A 14,246-nucleotide genomic window follows, 5' to 3' on the forward strand; every position below is an offset into this window, starting at 1 on the left:
ACAGAAAGTAAGGCTGGCGTGTGACGTTTCTGCTGCGTGACGTCAGCCGTTCACGCCGGCGGAAGTGTTCGTCTCTCGGAGGGGGAAGTCGTTTCTGTCTGCTGTGTTTGATGCGGAGTGAATTCACCGTTTGTGATTATTTTTATATTTTTTAAAACGCTGAAAAGCAGGAATTAATAACACGAACAAATGGCGTCGGGTGGGCCACAGCACGGCGGGTGAGTGAGTCGGGCGCTGTCTCGGTCAAAGCTTTTATTTATCATTAATTTATTATAATGTCACAAAAAAATACAACAACATGGCCGTCCGTGCGGCAAAACGAGTTTTTTTTTTTTAAAGACTGTGTTGGGGAAGAAGAGGGAGCGAGTGAGTGAATATCAAATAATAATAATACACAGGTCGAAGAAATATTCCCGCCCCTGAAATAATATATCGGAAAAGCGAGTAGCATGCCAGTTCATATTTTCGGTGGCATATACTATAGCAAGGTAGTACTGTCTTTTTCAGCCTTAAAACGTGAACTACCGACGCTGCTACCTTCTGAGATACAAAAAAAACAAAACAAAACAAAAAAAACGGGACCTATGAACAGAAGGGCCGTTGTTAAAAGTTTAAACACTCTTTAGAAATCCAATATTCAACCAGCAGGAAGCGTTGATAATAATATTGCTGCCGTAATAGTATTGACAACCAATTAATACTGTGCGTCTGTTACTGTGTTTCTGTCCTGGTTTATTTACACTGACTTGTGTTGGCGCCATCAAATATAATGTCCTGGGACACTTTAGTCTTGTTGATCATGTTTTGTGAGTGGGCTGTTTCACGCGTGGGTACCCTAGTCTTCTTTGCTGTTATATTGAGTAACACGCACTGATGAATCAACATAGCCCGACACACTGAAGGACAGTTGCATTGAAAACGTACCAAAAACAGGAACTGTCCATGCGTAATTTTTTAATATTCAGATTTCGTTTGGCTAGTGAACTTTTCACCTCAGAGTCACCCCACATGATGCATACCCCCCCCCCCCCCACAGAATCCCTAATTACCGGTAAATAAAATTTCACCTCAATCCACCAACACAGGAGTGGCTGCTTTGGTTCCTTCAACAGTATTATTATTATTATTATTATTATTATTATTATTATTATTATTATTATTATTATTATTTATTTCTTAGCAGACGGCCTTATCCAGGGCGACTTACAATTGTTACAAGATATCACATTATTTTTTACATACAATTACCCATTTATACAGTTGTTTTTTTTTACTGGAGCAATCTAGGTAAAGTACCTTGCTCAAGGGTACAGCAGCAGTGTCCCCCACCTGGGATTGAACCCACGACCCTCCGGTCAAGAGCCCAGAGCCCTAACCGCTACTCCACACTGTTGTGAACTTGAAAGTTCACAACAAATACCTCCCCCATCGGTCATTTCCCAGGCCTCTGTGATTGAGTGATGCAAACAGATTGATATACGTTACGATGGTGCGATTTGAAGGAGTGTCGTGGTCTAGGGTTCATACTGTCATAGAGAACGACTACCGAAGGGCTGCAAGCCCGTCACCTACTATTATTATTTGTTTATTTAGCAGACGTCTTTGTCCAAGGCGACTTACAGAGACTAGGGTGTGTGAACTATGCATCAGCTGCAGAGTCACTTACAATTACGTCTCGCCCGAAAGACAGAGCACAAGGAGGTTAAGTGACTTGCTCAGGGTCACACAATGAGTCAGTGGCTGAGGTGGGATTTGAACCGGGGACCTCCTGGTTACAAGCCCTTTTCTTTAACCACTGGACCACACATACTAGTACCAGTACCACAGGTTGAAAACCACTGTGCTGAATGACTTCATTAATAATAATAATAATAATAATTCATCATTTACATTCCCAATAGACGCCGTAGCAAGTGGGACCAGCCTGGTCCAGCCCTGAACCCCGTGCAGCTGACACTGACGTCAGCCTCCTTGCCGGTATCGCAGCCCCCGGGTCTGTTCACCAGCGCGGGGAGCCCCTCCGCTGGGGTGTCTGCGTTCCCCGGCATGGGGACCCCCCCCGTGGGAATGGGGGGGCTAGATGGCTTGAACGCTCACACTGGTGCCCTGGACGCGGCCGCTGCAGTGGCCGCCAAAATCAACGCCATGCTGGTGGCCAAGGGCAAGCTGAAGCCCTCCCAGATCGGAACCGCGGACAAGGTAAACCTGGCAAGGAGGAGTGAGCCTTCACTTCTGAGCTGGCTTCCTGTAGATGCAGGTTGTCTTAATCCTAAATTGCTCATATTGTATTCTAGCAGTGTTATTATACATAGCATCCTAGTTCACATTGTATTCTAGTAGTGTTATTATTATACATAGCATCCTAGTTCATATTGTATTCTAGCAGTGTTATTATTATACATAGCATCCTAGTTCATATTGTATTCTAGTAGTGTTATTATTATACACAGCATCCTAGTTCATATTGTATTCTAGTAGTGTTATTATTATACATAGCATCCTAGTTCATATTGTATTCTAGTAGTGTTATTATTATACATAGCATCCTAGTTCATATTGTATTCTAGTAGTGTTATTATTATACACAGCATCCTAGTTCATATTGTATTCTAGTAGTGTTATTATTATACATAGCATCCTAGTTCATGTTGTATTCTAGCAGTGTTATTATTATACATAGCATCCTAGTTCATATTGGATTCTAGTAGTGTTATTATTATACATAGCATCCTAGTTCATATTGGATTCTAGCAGTGTTATTATTATACATAGCATCCTAGTTCATATTGGATTCTAGTAGTGTTATTATTATACATAGCATCCTAGTTCATATTGTATTCTAGCAGTGTTATTATTATACATAGCATCCTAGTTCATATTATATTCTAGTAGTGTTATTATACATAGCATCCTAGTTCATATTGTATTCTAGTAGTGTTATTATTATACAGAGCATCCTAGTTCATATTGTATTCTAGTAGTGTTATTATTATACACAGCATCCTAGTTCATATTGTATTCTAGTAGTGTTATTATTATACATAGCATCCTAGTTCAGATTGTATTCTAGTAGTGTTATTATTATACATAGCATCCTAGTTCATATTGTACTCTAGTAGTGTTATTATTATAGATAGCATCCTAGTTCATATTGTATTCTAGTAGTGTTATTATTATACACAGCATCCTAGTTCATGTTGTATTCTAGCAGTGTTATTATTATACATAGCATCCTAGTTCAGATTGTATTCTAGTAGTGTTATTATTATACATAGCATCCTAGTTCATATTGTATTCTAGTAGTGTTATTATTATACACAGCATCCTAGTTCATATTGTATTCTAGTAGTGTTATTATTATACACAGCATCCTAGTTCAGATTGTATTCTAGCAGTGTTATTATTATACATAGCATCCTAGTTCAGATTGTATTCTAGCAGTGTTATTATTATACATAGCATCCTAGTTCATATTGTATTCTAGTAGTGTTATTATTATACATAGCATCCTAGTTCATATTATATTCTAGTAGTGTTATTATTATACATAGCATCCTAGTTCATATTGTATTCTAGTAGTGTTATTATTATACATAGCATCCTAGTTCATATTGTATTCTAGCAGTGTTATTATTATACATAGCATCCTAGTTCATATTATATTCTAGTAGTGTTATTATTATACATAGCATCCTAGTTCATATTGTATTCTAGTAGTGTTATTATTATACACAGCATCCTAGTTCAGATTGTATTCTAGCAGTGTTATTATTATACATAGCATCCTAGTTCAGATTGTATTCTAGCAGTGTTATTATTATACATAGCATCCTAGTTCATATTGTATTCTAGTAGTGTTATTATTATACATAGCATCCTAGTTCATATTATATTCTAGTAGTGTTATTATTATACATAGCATCCTAGTTCATATTGTATTCTAGTAGTGTTATTATTATACATAGCATCCTAGTTCATATTGTATTCTAGTAGTGTTATTATTATACAGAGCATCCTAGTTCATATTGTATTCTAGTAGTGTTATTATTATACATAGCATCCTAGTTCATATTGTATTCTAGTAGTGTTATTATTATACACAGCATCCTAGTTCATATTGGATTCTAGTAGTGTTATTATTATACATAGCATCCTAGTTCATATTGGATTCTAGCAGTGTTATTATTATACATAGCATCCTAGTTCATATTGTATTCTAGCAGTGTTATTATTATACATAGCATCCTAGTTCATATTGGATTCTAGTAGTGTTATTATTATACATAGCATCCTAGTTCATATTGGATTCTAGCAGTGTTATTATTATACATAGCATCCTAGTTCATATTGTATTCTAGCAGTGTTATTATTATACACAGCATCCTAGTTCATATTATATTCTAGTAGTGTTATTATTATACATAGCATCCTAGTTCATATTGTATTCTAGCAGTGTTATTATTATACAGAGCATCCTAGTTCATATTGGATTCTAGTAGTGTTATTATTATACATAGCATCCTAGTTCATATTGTATTCTAGCAGTGTTATTATTATACATAGCATCCTAGTTCATATTATATTCTAGTAGTGTTATTATACACAGCATCCTAGTTCAGTTGTGTGTTACTCCTGGGCTGCATGTTGTCAGTGTGGTTCAGTGGAGGCGATGCAGGCTGACCTTGTCTGTGTGGTTTTGCAGTCGCAGGGCGCTGGGAAAACTCAGATGCCAGCCAAGACCAAAGATGACCTGGTTGTGGCCGAGGTGGAGATCAACGATGTGCCGCTGACCTGCAGAAACCTGCTGACCCGCGGGCAGACTCAGGACGAGGTGAGGAGGGAGGGGCTGCCCATCTTTCATATTGTTATTATTATTATTATTATTGTTATTATTATTGAGTCATTTAGCAGATGCTTTTATCCAAAGTGACTTGCAGAGACTAGGAGGGTGAACTATGCATCATCAACAACTGCTGCTGCTGCTGCAGAGTCACTTCCAATAGGACCTCGTTTGTTTTACGTCTCATCCGAAGGACGGAGCACAAGGAGGTTCAGTGACTTGCTCAGGGTCTCTCTCACACGCGCACACACACACAGACACACACACATACACACACACACAGGGAGTCAGTGGCTGAGCTGGGATTTGAACCTCCTGGTAAGAAGCCCCTTTCTCTAACCGCTGGACCCCCAATCCTCCCATTATGCTCGTACAATAGGACCTTCGATAAATGAGAATCCCACTGCAAATGAGAGCGGAGCGGACTGGAATGAGTGTTTGATTTAATTTTGTTTTGTTTCGTTTCTTTGCTCCAGATCAGCCGGATCAGTGGGGCTGCAGTCTCCACCAGAGGGAGGTTCATGAACGCCGAAGAGAAAGCCAAGGCTGGAGCCGGGTGAGAATCGCACAGACACGTGCTTTACCATACCTCTCTCTGCTTTACAATGCGTCCCTATGCTTTACCAGACCTCTCTGTGCTTTACAATGCTTCCCTATGCTTTACCAGACCTCTCTGTACTTTACAATGCTTCCCTATGCTTTACCACACCTCTCTGTGCTTTACAATGCTTCCCTATGCTTTACCATCCCTCTCTGTGCTTTACAATGCTTCCCTATGCTTTACCAGACCTCTCTGTGCTTTACAATGCTTCCCTATGCTTTACCAGACCTCTCTGTGCTTTACAATGCTTCCCTATGCTTTACCATACCTCCCTGTGCTTTTACTGTGGTAGAGTTTTATAAGGGAAGTAGCTGCTCGTTTGTAACAGGAGGATCTCGCGCTCTCTTGTGTTTTAATTCAGGGATCGGCCTCTCTATCTGCACGTTCAAGGGCAGAGTCGGGACCTCGTGGACAGTAAGTGACTCCCTCGCTGCCGAAACTGAAAGAATTGAGCCAAATAGCTTCCCTTCACGACTGAAAGCAGTACAGCTGTGGCCAAACGTTTTTTCATCACCTAGAATTTTTAGGATTGAGACGTAATTAAAAAAAAATATATATATATATATGTATATGTATTTTTTAATAATAACTCAGTGTGTTTACGTAACGTTATTCAGCAGTTTCATTCGACTTTGAGCCCGAGTTGTTTAAAATCCTGATCACCTCAGTGATACAGGGATGGCAATAAGACCCCCGTTGCATAGCAGTGTGATCCGTTCCTGGTTCCTGCTTGCCGTTTAGTCAGACACACACCTGAGTGTGTTACCTGTGCACACTGGGGCTAATCAAGCTCACGGTAAAACCTGGAATGGGTGAAACTGCTATGCAGTTAGGAGTCTTCTTTCCATTCCTGTGCAGGGCTGGTTTGAGTTTCAAACCCTGATGTTGGGTTATTATTGACAAAGAGGAAGGTTTAGATATTTTAATTTTTTTTTTTTTTTAACTGCTGTGTCCGTTTTTGGTTTCTATTCCCAGGGGCTGTCAACCGAATCAAGGAGATCATCACAAACGGAGTTGTGAAAGCCGCCACCAGCTCAAGCCCCACGTTTAATGGAGCCACGGTCACTGTGTACCACCAGCCTGCCCAGGTCACTCAGCCCTTACCCGCCGTGGGGCAGAAACCACAGTTCCAGTCCGGGGTAGGTGTGCCTTGCTGAGGGAAAAAACACCACTGCGTTTTACAGTGCATTGCTGCTGAGGAATCTACAGGGGAGGGAAACAAGACTCCTATTGCACAGCAGTGTCACCCATTTTCAGGTTTTACTGCTACCAGCTTGATTAACCAGTGTGTCTAGGTAACAAGCTCAGGTGTGTCTTATTATTAAACTCGTAGCAAAACCAGGAATGGATCAAACTGTCGTGCAAGGAACATGTTTTTTCATGTTGGAAATACTCTTTCAAATACACTGGGGCTAATCAAGCTGGTAGTAAAACCTGGAATGGGTGAAACTGCTGTGCAATAGGAGTCTTATTCCCATCCCGGTGATGTAATTCTAGTACAGTCAAAGTTAAAATCTAATTCCAGTACAGTCTAGTCTAGTGATATTAAATTGCAGTTACAATGCATGGATGGAAATTGCACAGCAGTGTGATCCAGTCCTGGTTTCACTGTGAGTTTAATAATCAGACACACCTGAGCTTGTTACCTAGACACACTGGGGCTGATCAAGCTGGTAGCAGTAAAACCTGGAATGGGTGGCACTGCTACGCAATAGGAGTCTTATTTCCGCCCGTGTCTCCTTATAATTTGAAAATTATTTATAATTTTATTTTATTTTTATTTTTAAAGATGCACTACGTCCAGGACAAACTGTTTGTGGGTCTGGAGCACGCCATCCCCACCTTCAATGTGAAGGAGAAGGTGGAGGGGCCTGGGAGCTCCTACCTGCAGCACATTCAGGGCGAGACCGGGGCCAAGGTCTTCCTCAGGGGCAAGGGCTCCGGCTGCATCGAACCCGCCTCCGGGAGAGAGGCCTTCGAACCCATGTACATCTACATCAGGTGAGCCCGCCAACCTTCCAGCCTGACCTGCCAGTAATTTTAGCGGGGGTGGAAATAAGGCTCCTGTACTCTGGTGCTTCCGCGGGTTTAGGGAGGCAAAACCGACAGGGACTGTTTCTCCTCGTCGCGCTACAGCGGACCCGACCGGCCAGGCGCCCCAGCGAGCTCAGAGCGGACACCTGCAGGGCTTATCCTCCAGGGGGCGGTCACTCTCTGACCTCCGCTCTGGAGTTGCTGGGTGTGGAAGAGGAAGCTGTTAGTTTTGTTCAAAATTTAAATAAGCTTAATATCCTTTTGTTTTTGTTTTTTCGTAGCCATCCGAAACCAGAGGGCCTGGCTGCAGCCAAGAAACTGTGTGATAATTTGTTGCAAACGGTGAGTCCATTACAGCGATGGAAATAAGACTCCTATTGCATAGCAGATTCACCCGTTCCAGGTTTTACTACCCGCTTGATTAGCGACAGTGTGTGTAGGCAATAACAAGCACAGGTGTGTGTCTTATTAAGCTCCCAGTAAAACCAGGAATGGATCAAACTGCTATGCAACAGGGGCAACACATGACTTCAATTGAAGCCGCTGTTTGTGAGTCAATTAAACTGGCTTCGAATGGAAGAAGCAGTTGAACAATCTAAACAATTATTACGTCTCTTAAATATCAATTCCTTCGAAGGAACTGGAGGGGAATTGATGTTAAAAGGGAAATGGAATTGAAAAAAAACACCAGGAACTGACCCCCACAATCCTCCGTGTTTGTTTCGTGATTTCTCAGGTACATGCGGAGTACTCTTGTTTCCTGGCTCAAGTGAACACGATGATACCTACGCCAGGTAACGGATTCTCTCTTCTTATTCAGAATGTGATGTAATGCTGGGGGTCTCAAACGTGCTTCCTGGAGGGGACTGCAGTGTCTGTCTTCTGGCTTTCATTATGATACCTTTGCCGGGGTTATTCCTTGTTTGGGGGGCGGGGGGGTGTTAAACAAGCAGCTGAATTCAATCATTGAATGAATTGCATTTTTTTTTTCCCTCACCCACTGTCTTTTTTTTTCTTCGTCTCCCTCCTCGCCAGGTTACTCCCAGCCCCCCTCCCTCAATGGGATGCCCCCCCAGCCTGCGTACTACCCCCCCAGTGGTTTCCATCCGGGCTATGCCATGCCCATGCCCCCCCAACAGCAGCAGCCCCTCCTGCCCCCCTTCGGAATGCCCAGCGCCATGCCGCCCCCGCTCCCGCCCGCCCCCGCTGGTCTGCTGCCCCCCGGCCCGCAGTACAGCCTCGCCCCGCCTCCAGAGCCCCTGCAGCAGGTACGTGCTGGAGTTACTGCACCAGCGCAGCTGGAGCTCAGGGAGCTGCACTGCTGCAAGTTAATACATTGAAGTCATGACACTGTCTGTCTGTCTAGCTATCTCTGTGTCTATCTGTCTATCTAGCTATCTGTCTAGCTATCTGTGTCCATCTATGTCTGTCTAGCTGTCTATATCTGCCTGTCTAGCTATCTGTCTGTGTCTATCTGTGTATCTGTATCTATCTCTGTCTGTCTGTGTCTATCTGTCTAGCTATCTGTCTGTCTATCTGTCTAGCTATCTGTCTGTCTATCTGTCTGTCTGTCTATCTGTCTAGCTATCTGTCTGTCTATCTGTCTAGCTATCTGTCTGTCTATCTGTCTAGCTATCTGTCTGTCTATCTGTCTAGCTATCTGTCTGTCTATCTGTCTGTCTGTCTATCTGTCTAGCTATCTGTCTGTCTATCTGTCTAGCTATCTGTCTGTCTATCTGTCTAGCTATCTGTCTGTCTATCTGTCTAGCTATCTGTCTGTCTATGTCTAGCTGTCTGTCTGTCTATCTGTCTGTGGCTATCTGTCTGTATCTGTCTGTCTGTCTGTATCTATCTATCTGTGTCTGTATCTATCTGTCTGTCTGTCTGTGGCTATCTGTCTATCTGTCTCTGTCTGTATCTGTCTGTGTATCTGTCTGTGTATCTGTCTAGCTATCTGTCTGTCTATCTGTCTGTCTGTCTATCTGTCTAGCTATCTGTCTGTCTATCTGTCTAGCTGTCTGTCTGTCTATCTGTCTAGCTATCTGTCTGTCTATCTGTCTAGCTATCTGTCTGTCTATCTGTCTAGCTATCTGTCTGTCTATCTGTCTAGCTATCTGTCTGTCTATGTCTAGCTGTCTGTCTGTCTATCTGTCTGTGGCTATCTGTCTGTATCTGTCTGTCTGTCTGTATCTATCTATCTGTGTCTGTATCTATCTGTCTGTCTGTCTGTGGCTATCTGTCTATCTGTCTCTGTCTGTATCTGTCTGTCTACCTGTCTGTGTATCTGTCTGTGTATCTGTCTGTGTATCTGTCTGTGTATCTGTCTGTGTATCTGTCTGTGTATCTGTCTGTCTATCTATTTCTGTCTGTGTCTATCTGTCTGTGGCTATCTGTCTATCTGTCTCTGTCAGTATCTATCTGTCTGTGTCTGTATCTATCTATCTGTCTATTATTGTATCTTGATTTTGCTAATATCTTCTTTGAACTATATATTTTTCTATAGTTGGTTCTGCTTAGATCAGGGCTTCTCACCCCCGGTCCAGGGGACCCCCTGTGTGGCTGCTGCCTCTCAATTACTGAACCAGACCCTGAATTGAACTGATCATTTGCTCATTTAGACCTTTTTTACTTGTTTTCAGCTCTTGCGCAGTTGCAGGGTTCATGTTGCTTATAAAATGTTACAGCTGACTTTTTAAATCTGTAGCTCTGGATTAGAGGCAGCCGCGTCCCCGAACGCTGAACAAACCGGCAGAGCGGAGCAGAAAGCAGCATCGTTAGTCTCGTCTCAGATCAGTAATCGGGTCATGGTGTTTTTATTTCCCACCCCTGCCCCCTCGCAGCCTCCGATGACTGGGAACTTTCTGCCTCCTCCAACCAACCACGCTGCGAAACCTGCCCCGCCAGCGAGCATCAGTCTGCCCCAGAGGAGACGGTTCACTGAGGAGGTGCCGGACGGCCAGGAGAGGGGGCTGCTGGGATATCAGGTGGATTCAATCTTTCCACAGCCTCAACAGCAGCACTGCTTCAGGCAACCCGTGCTTTGAACTCCTCCGGTGGTGGCTGGTGTGAAATCCGTGCCCTCACCGATTTTACATAAATATATTTATTTGAGAATTCAGTCAATCGCTTAATGAAAACACTGTGCTAGCGACCGCTAGACTGCAAAAAAAAAAAAAAATTGTAATGCAGCTCAGGGATAGTTTTTGTACTTTTAAATTGATTGTGTGAGACGGAAGCCTTCTCTGTTGTTGTTCTACCACAGAAATAGAAAGCCTTTTATTGTTTATTTCATATCTGTTGAAGTGCATCATAACATACTTTTTTTTTTTTTAGGACGTTTGTAAACCAGTTGGTGTGAACTCAAGGGAGTTCGAGTTGTATAGATAAAATACATAGATAGGAAACTTAACATTATACTACAGTTGTGCACACACTGACTAAAGGGATACCATAATATATAGACTTTCTACTAATCCAAATTTGTTTTTGTTTTAGAATAGTCCTAGACGCACACTGATATTTTTTTAGTTTTACGTACGAATATATATATAAAAAAGCTTGCCCTGTTTTTCAGTGTGTGCAGGACAGAGAGCTAGCCTGTTTTAACACTACAGGGTGCTGCTGGCGGTGTGTTGTCAGCAGCACAGGGTATTCTAGTGTGTCGGCTAACGCGGTTGTGTTTTTCTGCTCATAGCATGGACCCATTCATATGACTAATTTAGGTGCAGGCCTCTCCATGGACAGCCCTGGCGGATCAGGACCCCCCCTGACCAGTTCTCCTGGCCTGCAGAGGGAAAGGGAGAGGTAATTACTGGCCTGTGTGTTTTTTTTTGTCTCTTCCCACAGTGTAAATACATTCGCCTCAATCCGCTGTATTGTAACTGCGATTTAATATCGCCAGACTAGACTGTAATGCAATTGTATTGCGACCTGTACTAGAATTACACTGCAGGCATGTAAACTGGACTCCTATTGCACAGCGTTTTCACCCGTTCCAGGTTTTACTGCCAGCTTGATTAGCCACTGTAGGTATGAAGAGCAGGCGCGTCTTATTATTATTATTATTATTATTATTATTATTTATTTCTTAGCAGACGTCCTTATCCAGGGCGACTTAGTCGTAAACAAAAATACATTTCAAGAATCATAGTACAAGTAACAATACAATTAAGAGCAAGATAAATACAATGACTTTGGTTCTAGCAAGTACAAGTGTGACAAAATACGATTCAATAACGGAGCAGATAACAGTGTCAGTGATAGTTACATCAGGATGTAATTAAATACAAAATACTACAGATTAAATAACACTTGTGACAGATTACAGTACTCTAAAGTACAGCATTAAATGCAGTAAAATAGGGGGCAGATAAGAGCAAGTAAAGCGCATTTAAGGAAAAGTGATAAGTGTCCAGAGGGGAAAAAATTAGACTCCCAGTAAAACCAGGAATGGATCACACTGCTGTGCAGTGGGAGTCTTGTTTCCATCCCTGTTCTGTGTAGCTCAGGATTTTCCTTCTCTCTTTTTTGTGAACTTCCAGCAGGCAGCTGATGCCCCCACCGCCCGTGCCAGTGACCAGCTCCCGTGTGGAGATGGAGGAGAGGAGAGCCTCAGCCACAGCCTCGCTGGGTGAGTTCACAGACTCACTCACACCCCAGAGCCAGAGAGAAAGACACCCGGGCATCTCGGCTTCACATTCATAACAAGGGCAACCAGCAACGCCTGTATTATTATTATTATTATTATTATTATTATTATGATAGTAGTAATAATAATAATAATAATCTCCTCTTTGGGTGGTAACTGTACAGCCACCAAAACCCCCCACGTCTCTCTCTGCTGTCAGACACACAGAAAGAGGGAGAGCTGTCCCAGGAGTTATTCCCCACCCCCCACACGGTTTCTTTTCCTTCGGTGTTGCTTCTCTGGTCACATGGCTTCAGGGTGGAGACAGACGACGCGCATTGAAAATCCTCTGACTTTGCTAACGTTCCTTTCTCTCTCTTTTTTGTGTTTTTTTTCTCTTTCCCTCTCTCTTTGTGTTTTCTTACATGTTCCCGCTGGATCGTGTTGCGGATGGATGGATGGATGGATGGGATGGGATGGGATGGGGGCTGCTGACCTTGATGTCTTTCTGGGAATCCTCCGATGAAAATTCCTGCCCCCCCCCCCCCCCGCCCCCACACACACCCCCTTACTCCTCCTGTAACCGTGAACATCTCCAAACCAAAATAACATTTTTTTTCTTTCTTTTTAAAATAATTAAAATAATGTTTTATGGGGGCACTGATGTTTGCAATTGGTTTTTTGGGGGTGGTGGGGGGGTGGTGGTCTTCTCTCCTTTTTTTTTTTTTTTTTTTTTCTTCTTTCTCTGTCTTTCAGAACACCACCCAGCCAAGAGAATGAAGACGTCCGTCAAGGGGGCGGGGCTGGGGGCGGGGCTTGTGGCGTACGCCGGCGACTCCTCCGACGAAGAGGAGGACCACGCAGCCAATAAAAACGCAAGTAGCTTCGGACAGGCATGGAATTCTGGGTACCGATATCCACCCCAGCTACAAAGGACTAAACCGCAGCAGCAGCAGCAGCAACAGATGCCTTTCTGGATGGCTCCTTAAATTTGTTGCGTTGCGTTTCCTTTGCCAGTAGATGATGATGATGATGATGATGATTTTGTTATTATTATTATTATTATTATTATTATTATTATTATTATTTTTATTTTAACCTGTGCATGACTTGCATTAAACACACACACACACTGCGTGTCGACAGACAGACATTCTGCATGACGCCTCTTGGGAATCAGCCAATCAAACGAGGGGAGGGGGGGAGTCTTTGTCTGTGAGCAATTTCAAATTACAATCTGCCTAAGAATCTAATAATAAAAAAAATAAAAAAATGTATTAATTATTGGTTGGTGGGGTGGGGGGGGTCATTTTAATATTCAGAAACACTGTAATTGCAGGGGGGGTCAGACTCCAGACCTCGAGGGACGGGGGTGGGGGGGACCTCTGGTTTTCATTTCAACTCGAGCTCTCTATTTAACCTCATTGATCTCATTACATCTTTTATATTGGACATGTTTTAAATATTTTTTCCAAGGTCTTTTACAGTTGATGATTGATATATAATAAGGCACTTGATTCAAGGTGAAGCATTCTGAGGTCTGGAGAGAAGTGTTAAATACGTCCAGTGAATCAAATAATTAGACCAGTTTAGTAATTGAGACCTCCAGGAGTTTGACAGCCTAATGCATTATGTTTAAGGCTGGTTCCCCATTGGAGGGAAGGACCTAGGGGGCGGGACTTGGGGTGTGGTTTCAACTGAGAGACAGCTGTGATTGGATACATTTCCTCATTTATTTATTTTTTTGACTCCCTGGCTTGTTGTTTTAAAGCCCCTAGGTGGATCAGAGATAAAGTCAATGTTGTTTTTGGAGTTCGTTATATTGAGTCCCTCCTCGGTCCTTTCATCTTATGGGAACTACAGCTCTGGCCAAAAGTGTTTGCATCACCCTATAGAATGAACTCATCCTGCTTCATGAAGTCGAATGCAAACCTGCTGAATAATGTGACGTTAACACGTTGAATTGCACACCGCCTCTTTGTATAGTTTTCCCCAGATACTTAATGAAAAAACTGACAAAAATTTGACATTCAAAAATCTAACAAGAAATACTACTGTACTACAATTATGGCTTCCTTCCAGTAGACTTTTCTTTTTAGCGATATCATTTTGTAGTTTCTTTGATTGCATGATGTTAAATAAAA

General features: G+C 42.5%; 1 protein-coding gene across 2 annotated transcripts; it reads left to right on the plus strand.

Moving 5' to 3' along the window:
- Positions 1 to 13,379, plus strand: LOC117970826 (KH homology domain-containing protein 4-like). 2 transcript variants are annotated; one of them, XM_059007524.1, is made up of 14 exons: positions 1 to 218; positions 1,902 to 2,199; positions 4,703 to 4,831; positions 5,317 to 5,396; positions 5,803 to 5,855; positions 6,417 to 6,580; positions 7,231 to 7,442; positions 7,757 to 7,817; positions 8,212 to 8,269; positions 8,511 to 8,743; positions 10,316 to 10,459; positions 11,170 to 11,279; positions 12,020 to 12,105; positions 12,859 to 13,379. In XM_059007524.1, the coding sequence occupies exons 1-14, from the start codon at positions 190 to 192 to the stop codon at positions 13,089 to 13,091; spliced, it is 1,890 nt and encodes a 629-aa protein (XP_058863507.1). In that variant the 5' UTR covers positions 1 to 189; the 3' UTR covers positions 13,092 to 13,379. The 2 variants fall into 2 exon arrangements, with proteins under 2 accessions (XP_058863507.1, XP_058863506.1); XM_059007523.1 differs by having other exon boundaries at positions 12,017 to 12,105; positions 12,859 to 13,378.
- Positions 13,380 to 14,246: the final 867 nt, after the last annotated feature.

This window comes from Acipenser ruthenus, chromosome 35 (genome assembly GCF_902713425.1).
Source record: "Acipenser ruthenus chromosome 35, fAciRut3.2 maternal haplotype, whole genome shotgun sequence".
NCBI lineage: Eukaryota > Metazoa > Chordata > Actinopteri > Acipenseriformes > Acipenseridae > Acipenser > Acipenser ruthenus.